Genomic DNA, 13830 nt, shown 5'->3' with positions numbered 1-13830 from the left:
CTCAAGCATTTCCTCTTTTGTTAGACTTGAGCTCAGCCTTTCTTATACGAAAACATAATCAACTGTCAGAGCATTCCAGGGATGTTCCGGTATTTAATCAGGTCAATATAAGTAGGGGAATCTGCTGGCTCATAAGAAAATCTAACAGCAAGCTGAATGTTGTCTAACAAGGGAAAAAACCACCTCTAGACAGGCATCTGGCAATTTTCTCCTCCAATGGTGCAGGATCCTTCTAAATAAGATATGGACAAGAAAGCCATGAAATGTATTAAACCAGAGGTAGCTTCCCATCACATACGAAACATCCAGATGAAAATGAAATATTTATTCAATCACGTGTGAATTTCCAAATGTTAACTAAGCTTAGAAAGGTCAAAATGAAAACTTTTAAAGTTTTAACCTGAATACTGAAATGAGAGTGCCATAACAATCATGAATTCGGACATGTATCGTATATTTTTAAAGGAAGAGAGCAAATGCAAACAAGAGTATCAATGCCAACTCACACATCTCTGCTGTGTCGAACTTCATCCTGCTCCTTAGCCTGGCGTCGTCGCTGTTTGGTGGATGTGGAGGAAGATGATGATGCCCCAGATTCCGAGTCCTCTGAACTTTGGCCTCCAGAGCTATTAACATCAAAAAGATGTTGTTCTACAGCTGACCGGATGGTTCTTTCTAAGAGTCTGGTTAAAAAAAAAAATCAATAACTGTGTTTAAAAATATGGTCCCATACATAGAGAACAGACTGGCAGCTGCCAAGTGGGGAGGAGGTTGGGGGAGGGATGGACTGGGAGGTTGGGGTTAACAGATACAAGCTTTAAAATACAGAATGGATAAACAACAAGGTCCTACTGTATAGCACAGAGGACTATATTCAGTATCCTATGATAAACCATAGTGGAAAAGAATATTTAAATGAATCACTTTCCTGAATGAATCACTTTCCTCTACAATCATAAATTAACACAACATTGTAAATCAACTATTCTTCAATAAAAAGTCCCCATAATATTGGAAATATCAGCATTTCCAATGGAATATCTACTACCACTTCATGAGCAAAGACAGTATGAGGAATTAATCCTCCAATATTTGCACTGTGAATGAGAAACAAAACTAAATGGAACATATTCCACCAATCAGATAATTGTGTTTTCCATCTTTGTGGGTCCAGAATTACTGAAATGCTCACAGCAGATCCAGCAACAATTATAGGAGGCATTCAGGAAATAAGGATCATTTAATACAAGGCAGAATGAGGAAAGATTTTTTTTTTCCTCAAAGAATAATAATGAACCTATTCTTACAAAGGCAAGTATCTTCCAGATTTCATACCGGTTCTGCAGGGGAAGACAGTATTACTTACAAAGCAAATTGGCACAAATAATTTTATGATTCCTACTATCTGAATCTCTTGAAGATAAAATTACATAGAAAATAATGCTATTAAAAAAGAACAACTCACCAGAGCAATTACTCTTAATAACAGAAGGGTAAAACTTTCTGAATCTCTATTCAGTTAAATTGTGATATAAATGATTGAAACTGTATTCATACAAACATCCCAATATGATTGAAAATGTATTCATGCAAACATCCCAATATATACTACTGCAGAGAGAAGGACAGATTTATTTTATTCAGAAAACAGGTAAGCACAGGGGCTGACAAAAGTGATAATGAGACAGATAAGGTATCTTTTTTAAAGCTATATAGTCTTGCAATGTGTCTAAACTCTTATCACTTCATTATTTAATTCTGAATAAGCAGGCATGAAGAATTCTAAATGGACAGTCCTCAAAGCGTGCTTTCCTTCACTTGAAAAAAGAATCACATCTAAACTCAACAAATTATTGAGCTGGACTTGCTGCCATCACTAATTTGCTTCCTTTCCTGCGTCCATTAAATATGCGTATAGTTTTTGTATATACACCTCAATAAAACTGTTAAAATAAAAAATATAATTTTAAATGGTCAGACTGAGAAATACATTTAGTTAAATAAAATGAGTTTTGAAAATTTAACAGTTTAAGAACTTTTAGATTTTCCAAAGGTAGTTTTATAATAGACTTACAGTAATTTCATTAAAACTATTTTAAGACAATGAGCAAGTATAGTCTGACTTGGGCGTAAGAACTTTAATATCTTGAACTCCATATCCCAACAATTTGACATGACCTAATAGTGGTACCTAGGGATCTAAATAAACTAATATATACACACATACCAAACCCACACCTTTTCCAACACTATACAAGTCACATAAGAAGTAAAAGTTGTTATGAAACAAACAGGCAAGAACACGTCTGTCTTGGCATAACTCTAGAATCTCTTTAAAATTCATAAAGATAAGAGAGATCAAATCTGCCCTCTGATTGCTTCCTTGTCTAATGAGGAGAAAAAAAATCCCAGGCAAGAACACTGGAGTGGATAACTACTCCCTTCTCCAGGGGATCTTCCCATCCCTGGGATCAAACCCCGGTCTCCTGCACTGCAGGCAGATTCTTTACCATCTGAGCCACCGGGGAAGCCCTATTAGATCCAAATGTATGCTAATTAGTGCTTCTTCTAATTCTTTTCTCTTCCTCCTTATCATACCACCTGATATCACACCACTCCTCCTCCCCCTGATCTTTGCTGATGAAGATGCTCCAAATGGCCCACCCAGGCCCCAGCAGTGTCATATGGCTGAGGCACAGTGAACAGTGCGGTCAGAGTAGTAGGTGGGGGTAGATAACTGGAATTCAGATTTTCGTGACTAGTGGAATTAAAGTGGAATTAGTCATCAAAAAAAAAAAAAAAAAAAATAAAGTGGAATTAGGCACCCCACTCCAGTACTCTTGCCTGGAAAATCCCATGGACAGAGGAGCCTGGTAGGCTGCGGTCCATGGGGTCGAGAAGAGCTGGACACGACTGAGTGACTTCCCTTTCACTTTTCACTTTCATGCATTGGAGAAGGAAATGGCAACCCACTCCAGTGTTCTTGCATGGAGAATCCCAGGGAAGGGGGAGCCTGGTGGGCTGCCGTCTGTGGGGTCGCACAGAGTCGGACACGACTGAAGCGACTTAGCAGCAGCAGCAGCAGTAGAAGCAATAGAATTGAAAGGAAAAAGACATGCAATGGACGTAATTATTAATAGCAGAGTACTGCCACTGCCCAGAGGGAAAAGGACTTGTTGCCATCACTAACTTCCTTCCTCTTCTGTGTTTTATCAGCCTGGGAAGTCCCCAACACAGTGCCCAAGGCTTATTTAACCTCAGACACCTAACACTATGCTTAGTGTATTGCAGGTGGTCAATAAATGGAGGCTGATTAAAACAAATGAAGGAAGAAGTAAAATATATGTTCATACCTTCACCTTTAGTGGCAAGACACTTCTTAAATCACAAAGACTGCTTTGCACATATTAACTGACTAACATTATTTTGACTGAAATAAACAGAAAATCTCAGATGTTCACATGGCCAAGCTCTCTCCAGTCCCACGCCCACACAGAAACTCAAATAGGAACATTTCTTATTTAGTCTTTTCCTCTGGGTAGTCAAAAAATCATCACTGGTTATGTACTGTATTAATCTTCCAATGCAGCACACCATTAGAATAGCTTTTTTTTTTTTTTTTTTACTGCTTAGTAAGTGAAAGGAGGGGAAAAAAGCCCAAGCTGGACCACTTACTCTCCAGTTGTTGACACACTGCTGACTTGGGATACGTGGGCACTGCTGAAAAAGAAGCAAAAGAAAGGAAGTCAGATTAAGCAGAGGACCAGAGCCTGTGAACCAAACATATGAGGGGATCCTGGGCTGAAAGTATTAGCCAGGCCCTGAGCAGCCCTCATGTGACATTTTATCACCCACTGACAGATGCTGGTTTCTCCTGTCTCTAGATTAGAGATGGCCCTGGGTGGTTAGTTTCAGACAGCATTTTTTTCTCCATTTTAAGATGTCCACGACAGATAGTTTCAAAAGCGATCTTGGCAAAACCATCTCTACCTCTCAGACTACTGCCATGGTCCTCAGTCCGGGGTCTTCCCACTTTCCTAAATGTTAATTGCGGCTGACTGCTTTTCTGTTTTTAGCTCCCCCAGCCCAAGTCCATCTCTCTTGCCCGTTCCCTTCAGACCTACAGACAGGAGCATCTTCTTAAAGCTGCTCTAAGCATTGGGCAGGGGTGGTGGGGGAGGCAGGGAACAGGGAACAAACACTGTTTTCTCCAGGACTCTACCTGAGCCACCTCTTCTGCCTAAGTTCCTCACGATGAAAAAAACACCTCGAGTTCCATAACGTTTCATCTTAATGCCTAATTTATATCCCTTCTATCGAGCATTTATAAACTTCCTCAATTTTCTCATTTTCTCCAAATCCTGAATTCTTTGAAAGTATCGAAAAGTAGTAAAAGAAAAAAAAAATAGTCAATATAAAATGGAACAGTGAAATGCTAGAATACTGATTTGTAGCTTAGCACAGTGAGGGTGCAGGCTGGTGGCTGTTCTAACTGCACCAGAGGCAGTACTTTCTCACATTCTGCCCTGTAGTGCTTACTTGCGTTGTAAATCAAGATTCAAAGGTATCAGATTAAAAAAAAATCTTTTGTGCATGCCAAACTACCGTTTTGCCTAACAAATCTAATAGTTCTCCCACTTTCAATTTCCTCTTTGTAAAAGACACCTGCAGAGAATACAAACTGCTAATAGCAAGATCAATATTCAATGGCTGCCTTTCAATCGTTCCAGGCATTATTTATACTACAGGATTTCCAGCATATGAATGTGCTGCTTCTTCCATATACGTCTCATCTCTTTCCGTTTAGAATCTAAGGGACTCTATAACATTTCTCATTTTCTGTCATGACACTAAGTACCACCAGCAGCATACCCAATACAGCAGTCATTATCCTAGAGGTGATCAACAGACACTCACTCTTCAGCCTCAGAGAATCCCTTTAGCTAAAGCTGTAGCTCTTTGTCATGGCCACAGACCACAGCCAAATCCCAGAAAACCTGCACAAAAAATGCTATCGTGTAGTTATGAGAAACATATGAGAAGAATCTTCATTAATAAATGAATCAATGAACAAACAAACATTCCCTAATGATTACTGAGTGCTCACTATGTTTCAGACATTGTGCTAAGTATTGTTTACACCGCTTTTCTCATTTACTGTTTACAATAACCCCATGAAGGAGGTAGGTACAGTTGTTTTCTTTTCCCTGTTTTCAAATGAAGAGGTTAGAGAGGTTAAGTAACTCACTCACAGTCACAGAGTCAAGAAGTAGATGAGCTGGAATTTGAACCAAAAGAGTTTTAGCTTAAGAGTCTAAGCTCCTAATCACTACACTAGACTTTCAATCCATCATTCACTAGAAGAAACACTCACTAGAGTCATCTTCGTATATGGAGGCATGGACTTAGGTATTTAAACTTTGCTTTTAATTACAACGATTTCTGTCTCACAATGTCTGCTATTCACAGAGGTTTCCAGGTTACATAACCAATAATAAATCCTTTGCTGCTCTCTGTCCTCAGCTGGAACGGGCAGTCCTGACTTTTGATGCTTTGTGGCTCACCCTCTGTAAATTAAACACTGTATAATTTAGTCCTGTACTCCACTTCTCATGCAGTTACGCAACCTTGCTTTTGGGAGCAGTGGCCAGTGTGAATAATGACTCTGGAAGAACCTAGAGGAGGGGAAGGAACATAGATCTGCTAAGATACTAAAAACACGACAGACAATGTAAGTGCAGTCAGCCAGTCAGCCAGCCACGCCGTCTCAGAAGGAAGATACATTTCCTCTCCTTCCTTCTGCACACTTTTGATCTGATCCTCTTTTTGCTTATTTAAGCACACAATGGCATTTTTATATTCCTGTTTGGTGAGCAGGAAGAAGATGAAAAATTGTGGGGAAGAAACAGAGAAGGGAATGACAACAATCGGGACCAGGTTCTGAGATTCGTAACTCTCTGAGTAGGTGCTTCTCAACGCTAATGTGCATCAGCATCACCTGGGACCCTGCTCACACACAGGTTCTGATTCAGTAAGTCTAGGTGGAGGGAAGGCGAAGCTGGGATTTTGCATTTTTAACAAATTCCCCAGTGATCATGATGCTGTTGATTTGTGGAAGACATTGATTAGCACGGTTCCAGATCCTTGCAACTAAAATTCATTAAAACTTCAATGATCTAGATATCACAACCACAATTTTTTTTAATTAAAAAATTTTTTTTTATTGGAGGATAATTGCTTTACAGAATTTTTCTGTTTTCTGGCAAACCTCAACATGACTCAGCCATAGGTATACATACAGGCTTTTGAAACTCCCTCCCCATCTCACCCCACTAGGTTGATATAGCGCCCCTGTTTCAGTTTCCTGAGCCATACAGCAAATTCCCGTTGGTTATCTATTTTACACATGGTAATGTATTTTTAAACATTCTAAGTGCTTTAGATACGATTTGGAAAACTTACTCTGTTAATAAAAGGCCATACATCAAAATTTTCCTCAGAGCTTAAAGAAAAATGACCAGAGCCATTTAAATTAGTTTTAAAGAGCCTTTCTCAGGATGCAAAATAAATGAATAAATCAATAATGACTTAGTAATTAAATCATACTGATTTTTGCTAATACACTTCTCTTGGGTCAAATTTATAAAAATTTATATTTTTGTGTTTCTGTAATAGGCCTTTGGAATTTTTGATATTACTTAATGTGTCCATATTTCCAGGATTTTTTAAAACAGAATTTTTCTAAAGAACGTATTCTGAAAAGAGAATGTTTTCCACTGGGAATCAGAAAAGAGAGGTTCCAGTCGTAAATCTGTAGTTAATTAGTGGCAATCATAGTCAGATTATTGGTTAGCTTGGCTGCTTTTGGGATGGTTTCTTCATACAGAACATGAAAGCCTTGGCTAGTGATCTCTGTGATTTTCTTCGAGCTATAAAAGTTAATAAGATGATCTCAATTTACAGTTTATTGCCCCAAAGTCTAAAACATTACAAAAGGTTATAACTGCATATTTAGTTTTATGACAGTGTCAGTCACAGTTAAGGTTTATCAGATTCCAAAATGGCTTTGGTCAGGTATCCAATCACATCTACAGTTTCTGTGGGATATGCTTAACAAGTTATGAAGAGCAAGATTTCTAAGAATATTAATGTCAGAAATAGGGACTGCTTTCATTGTTATCATTGGCTCACGGAGGTAATTTTAAGACACTAATAAAAAGGCAATAAGCAAATAAGCTAAAGTGAAAGACTTCCATCTACATGCAGCTTGTTTTCTATCTCCTGCAGAGAGCTAAGAATAATGAATTTTCTTCAGAGCCCTTGACTGATTTGCTAAGAAAATCTTTTATTTATGCAATATAAATTCGTGAATATGGAAGAGTTCATTTCCTAATGTTGATGAAGGAATTATTCAAAACTAAAAAAATAAGCACATGCGCAAATCCAGCATTATGGTCAATTTCATTACCCAAGTCTACTTAAGTGATAATGCAAGTCAATGTTCTCCTGGTATGGTCATTCAAAACAGATAGTAAGTCTACTCTGAAATATATTCTATGACATAGTTAAATATATTTATTCTTTATTTCTATTAGCAAAACATTCTTGAGAAATGATTATACTCAGCAATATCAGTCTATAAAATGTACATGTGATTAGATGCACAGAACGCTTGTTGACAAGTGATTAATTAGATCTCTTGACTTGAAATAAAGAAAACTTCCAAATCTACTGAAACCAGACATCTTGAATAAGCACGTGTTCTCTTTTTCTGTCTGTCCTTTAACTTCACTATGTTCTCTTTTCTAGGGTGTGTGAAATCCTGCCCATAAAATATTGTTTTAATGGGAACCACTAGGTCTAACAGAATTATCCTTTTCCTCTAGAAGATAATACTTATATTCTCTCAATTTTTTTTAATGAGTAAGAATTTAAAAGACAATTATGTGATGTCTGTTTCAACTTAGGATGAAGATCCTGTAACTAGTCATCAAAATAAAATGAAACTTTTAATTTGCTTATTTAACAGAATACAGTATTTTTAGTATCATCTGAAAATACTAAAAGTTGATACACAGTATCAACATCATAAGATAATTACAGCATTATTTCCTCGTAACTGTATAATGGATTTCTAAATTAGTTCCATGATTTTAATTCAATTTTCTACAGTGTCTTATGTTAAAACAAATACACTCAATCCTCAATATTTATTCCCTTTGCTTTAACTTTTAGTTATGATTATCATATTCAGAAATTTAAAGGTGCATTTATAGATATTTAGATTTGACAAAAATCACATCACTATTTTGTTATAGGATTTTTTAAAAGCCTCATTGAAAAAAATTATATACTGTGCATACAATATAGAACATAAGCTGAAAAGATACTACTGAGTCACTGGATGTGACTCAGGAAAAGGAAAATATTTATCCTCACATATTTTTATGGAAACACACACAACCTATTCCTTTAAATTTTAGGGCTGATTTGAAGGAAAAAATTCAATTCAAATTTTGACTCTCTATTAAGTATTTTCTAATATTAAACTGAGCCAATCAAAATGTCAAAATACCTTTTGTACAGCTTCTGCCAGGCCCTAATTATTGGGGTTTTCCATTTTATATATTTGGCATGTTTTGTATAAAAAGAAATTAAGAGTCTCTTCTTTTTTTAGTTTTATAGACTAAGGTTTTTATAAAGCAAAATTAAGAAATGAAAAGAGAGGTCACTATATATTCTATACCCATTTACAGATGAGGAAATTGACATTCCAAGAGGTTCAGTACCTCATTCAACTTTACACAGCTCTGATTCCATCTCATGTAATGGGCTTCAGACATGTCCTTAATAAGAACATAATCCTTAGTCTCAAATAATGCTACTATTCACATAAATCTTTGACTACACATCTATTTATTTCCTTAGAGTTAAAACAGACTACTAAAAGTACTTTTTGGATTCGTGTGGCAATTTTCTTCTCAAAATTTATGCATTCCAGAAAACTTTTAATTTCATCTATTTTCATGTTTATTAGCATAAAATGGCATGAAGTATTCTACAATCTTTCAAAAACTACCATATCCCTCACAGCAAACTTCATTTCTGATTACTAGTACTGTTCAGTTTTCTTTTTTCCACGTTTACCACAGGTTTTCTATTTCATTCTTTTCATTTTTATCTTTACTCTCAAAGAACAAGTTCCTGGATTCAAGTTTTAGTTCTGCTTTTTTTGTTTTCTTTTATTATTATTAAATCCTTTCAGGTTTCCAAGAGGTTGCGTTTCTTCCTTTTTATAACTTCTTATTCTGAAGGTGTAGCTGCTCATTTATTTTCAATCTTTTTAAGAAGGTACCTCTTAAAAAGAGCTTAGATCTCATTCCACAGATTTTAATATGTACATTTCCCCTTTTTTTTCCAAGCAGTTTGTACGTAAAATTTTTATTTCCTATTGGAAATTCTTCCTCCCTTTGGAGAGTTTTCATGGGTTGATTGGAAACTTTTTGTTATTAATGACACTGTGGTTAGAAGATATGACTGCTAGTATTTCTACTTTTCAAGAATCTTTAGAGATAGCTGAGTAATTTCTTAGGAAGCAGCAGAAATGCCTAAGCCCTATTTGTAGGTTGCAAAGTTTAGTGAATGTGATGCTCCTTTATTTTAAATCTTACTAATTTTATTGAATTCTCAGTGCCATGTTATAAATTTTGTTTGTTATAGACATAGAGTGGTATGTATAAGTTTGATACTTCAAACGTGTTTGCATGTTTATCTCTGTTAAGAGTTTAAATTTATATGACTTACCACAATATTGTAAAGTAATTAGACTCCAATGAAAATAAATTAATTAAAAAAGTAAAAAAATTATATGATGATGCAAAGTTATTTTATACATACTTATTTATAACCTTTATATTTTTAGTATGAATTTTACCCAATAAAGTAAGTCTAGGTTTGTCCTATTTAATGGATTTGGCTTTAAATTCTAGTTGTTTTGATATTGATATTGCTGTTTTCTTTCTATTCATATTTATCAAATAAATCCTATATTATTAATCTTCCTGCACTATTTTGTTTTAGGTATAACTCTTTTGAACAAAACATAGTTCAAGTAGTCATTTAAAAATAGCATTTTTAGCTATTATCAAAGCATTTAATATACTTACACAGTTGTAACTGAAATATTTGTTACAGCTTTGCATTTTGATTTATGTTTTATAATTTTGGAGCTCTCTTTTCCTTTGATTTCTGTCTCTGCTCTTCTGAGGTGATTGGAGATATAGGAGTCCTATGCACAATTTTAGTTGTTGTCTCTCATACCCACACATCTATAACTATCAAAACTGAAACAAAAACCCAACCCACAATCAACCAGAAAAGCCCCCTACAACTCCTGACTCCTGCTTCTACTCTCCGAACTTCCATGCAAGAAATTGAGAATTTCATTACTGTCTTTTGTCCTCCACTAATGATTATAATCAGGTTTCTACTTCTTAATTAAAAAATATTTTTTTAGATTCACCTCGCATTTAGCTAGGTATATAATAAATAGTACAATGTCTTTTGTTTAGTCATGCCCAACTCTTTACAATCCCATGGACTGTATAGACTGCCAGGCTCCTCTGTTCATGGGATTTCCCAGACAAGAATACTGGAGTGGACTGCCATTCCCTTCTCCAGGGGATCTTCCCGAACCAGGAATTGAACCTGGGTCTCCTGCATTGCAGGCAGATTCTTTACCAGCTGAGCCACCAGGGAAGCCGGTAACTGGGTACATATTTACACTGATTTCCACTTCTATTAATAGAAGTATGCATACTTCTCATGGTTTGATCCCTGGGTCAGGAAGATCCCCTGGAGAAGTAAATGGCAACCAACTCCAATATTCTTGCCTGGGAAATTCCATGGGCAGAGGAGCCTGGAGGGCTACAGTCTGTGGGGTTGTGAAGAGTCGGATATTGCTGAGCCTGAACAGATATACTTCCAATAATAGAAGTATATATTAACTTCTATTTCTATTAGTACGTTTTCCTTCTTAGAATCACAATTTTCAGGTTGGCTTTCCAATCTCTGATTTTCATATCTAACATAATTTCTCTCATAGTTTTTTTTCTTTATCCTTTTCTTCATTTTGGAAGAACTTCTCAAGTTTCTCTCTTATCATGAACTTGATTTATTTCAAATACTCTCTGCTCTTTACTGCCTTCCAGTTTTAAAAATATCTGCAAATACATTTCTAGGCTACCCTCTCCCTTATTTCAGCTGTTCTTCTGTATCTCTAGCCTTTTAATTCTAAACTTATTCTCCCCTTACAGGTTCCTACTCGTGTTTCAAAGAGGTTGGTTATATCCTTGAGCATTTTTGAGAATAGCAGTAGCAAATACTACTTCCCAAGTTTTCCTCTGAATCACACAAAAAGCAATTCTCTGAAATCTGTTTCTACTCTTGAGTCCTCAGAGCAAATCATCCTTTCCCTTAGTTTGTAATTTCTCTTAATAGGTCCCAAATAGTTCCTTTTGCTTAGTGGTTCATAAGGGGAAACAATCAACTCAGGCAGAGCCCTTATCAAAAACCTGGCTGGGCATATTGTTCTGAGTTTACTTCACTGTCCCTTGGCTATGGGCAGATGCCTCCTCTTGGATGTAGACTTTAAAAGCCAGGATATGAGTCTACCCTTGGACAATCTACAATGCATATTTGAGTGGACTTGCTGTTTGGACTTGTCCAATTTATGGTTAAGCTGGAGAATCAGAAACAAATTTGTACTTTGTCTTTGAGCAGTGTACATTTGAAAGAATGCATTAAATCCAATAATCTCCCTTTCTCAAATGCCTTTGTTAGGTAACTGAGCACTTCAGGGGGATGCCCCCTCCTCTCTATTGTTTTGTGGACTTAATGTTCTAGTCTCTAAACAGGAGATGAAAAAGAATACACAACTCAGATCTGGACGGTTTAGAAAATAAGTTTGTGTTCAGCTGGGGGAAATGTCACTTGCTTTTCTGGTCAGCAGTAAACACTGGAAGGAATCCAAGTCAGTGTTTTTGCCTTCCTTCTCTTTTTGTGGTCACTGTGTTGTTCAGATGGTGCAATATGAAGCTCGCAAGGCCAGAGAACATTTCTCAGTCCATCCCCATTGATGGTGTGATCTTTGACAAATGTCTTTCTTCTTTATCATTGTTATAACACTGTCTCTAGTTTTGGTCTTTATATTTAGGTTGGTGCAAAAGTAATTGCAGTTTTGCACTGTTGAACTTTGTTGTTTGATATTGGAATGCATTCTTAAATGTGGTTATATTATACATCATTTTAATGTGTATTTATTGCTTTATATTATTTGTAATGACTTATTACTTGGTGTTTATTTTATATTTATTTTAGACCAGGAAATGATGCTAGACAAAAAGCAAATTCAAGTAATTTTCTTGTTTGAGTACAAAATGGGTCATTGAGCAGTGGAGACAACTCGCAACATCAACATTTGGCCAAGGAACTGCTATTGAATGTATAATACAGTGGTGGTTCAAGAAGTTCTGCAAAGGAGATGAGACATTTGAAGATGAGGAGTGTAGTGGTTGGTCATCAGAAGCTGACAACGACCAACTGAGAGCATACACAGAAGAACTGTACAAAAAAGATCTTAATGACCCGGATAATCACGATGGTGTGATCACTCACCTAGAGCCAGACATCCTGGAGTGTGAAATCAAATGGGTCTTAGGAAGCATCACTATGAACAAAGCTAGTGGAAGTGATGGAATTCCAGCTGAGCTATTTCAGATCCTAAAAGATGATGCTGTGAAAGTGCTCCACTCAATATGCCAGCAAATTTGGGGAACTCAGCAGTGGCCACAGGACTGGAAAAGGTCAGTTTTCATTCCAATCCCAAAGAAGGGCAATGCCAAACAATGTTCAAACTACCGCACAATTGAACCCTTTTCACATGCTAGTAAGGTAATGCTCAAAATCATTCAAGCTAGGCTTCAATACTATGTAAATTGAGAACTTTCAGATGCACAAGCTAGATTTCGAAAAGGCAGAGGAACCAGAGATCAAACTGCCAATATCCATTGCATCATAGAAAAAGCAAGAGAATTCCAGAAAAACATCTATTTCTGCGTCATTGACTACACTAAAGCCTATGACTGTGTGGATCGCAACAAACTGTGGAAAATTCTTGAGGAGATGGGAATACCTGACCTGAGAAGCCTGTATGCATGTCAAGAAGCAACAGTCAGAACCAGACATGGAACAACGGACTGGTTGGAAATTGGCAAAGGAATACGTCAAAGCTTTATATTATCACCCTACTTATTTAACTTATATGCAGAATACATCATGGGAAATGGCAGGTTGGATCAATCACAAGCAGGAATCAAGATTGCCAGGAGAAACATCAATAACCTCAGATATGCAGATGATACCACTCTAACGGCAGAAAGTGAAGATGAACTAAAGAGCCTCTTGATAAAGATGAAAGAGGAGAGTGAAAAAGCTGGCTTAAAACTCAGCATTCAAAAAATTAAGATCATGGCATCTGGTTCGTTCACTTCATGGCAAATAGGAAAATAATGGAAACAGAGACACACTTTATTTCTTTGGGTTCCAACATCACTGCAGATGGTGATTGCAGCCATGAAATTAAAAGATGGTTGCTCCTTGGAAGAAAAGCTATGACAAACCTAGACAACATATTCAAAAGCAGAGACATCACTTTGCCAATAAAGGTCTATCTAGTCAAAGGTATGGTTTTTCCAGTAGTCATGTATGGATGTGAGAGCTGGACCATAAAGAAGCCTGAGCATTGAAGAATTGGTGCTTTTGAACTGTGGT

At 36.5% G+C, this 13830-nt stretch overlaps 1 protein-coding gene across 4 annotated transcripts in view; it reads right to left on the bottom strand.

Annotated features, from left to right (window-relative positions):
- The window catches only part of FAM13A (family with sequence similarity 13 member A), a 313318-nt gene that overhangs the window by 61218 nt on the left and 238270 nt on the right, over positions 1–13830 (bottom strand). For all 4 annotated transcript variants that reach the window (XM_052641719.1, XM_052641721.1, XM_052641720.1 and 1 more), the window contains 2 exons: positions 3676–3720; positions 507–683 (listed from right to left, as the gene is read on the bottom strand). In XM_052641719.1, the coding sequence (XP_052497679.1) occupies positions 507–683; positions 3676–3720 (222 nt within the window). The remainder of the gene's footprint in view (positions 1–506; positions 684–3675; positions 3721–13830) is intronic.

The sequence above is a fragment of the Budorcas taxicolor genome, chromosome 6, assembly GCF_023091745.1.
Source record: "Budorcas taxicolor isolate Tak-1 chromosome 6, Takin1.1, whole genome shotgun sequence".
NCBI classification, from domain to species: domain Eukaryota; kingdom Metazoa; phylum Chordata; class Mammalia; order Artiodactyla; family Bovidae; genus Budorcas; species Budorcas taxicolor.
Note: the sequence above shows the minus strand (reverse complement) of the source record. Positions and strands in the feature narration are given on the sequence as shown.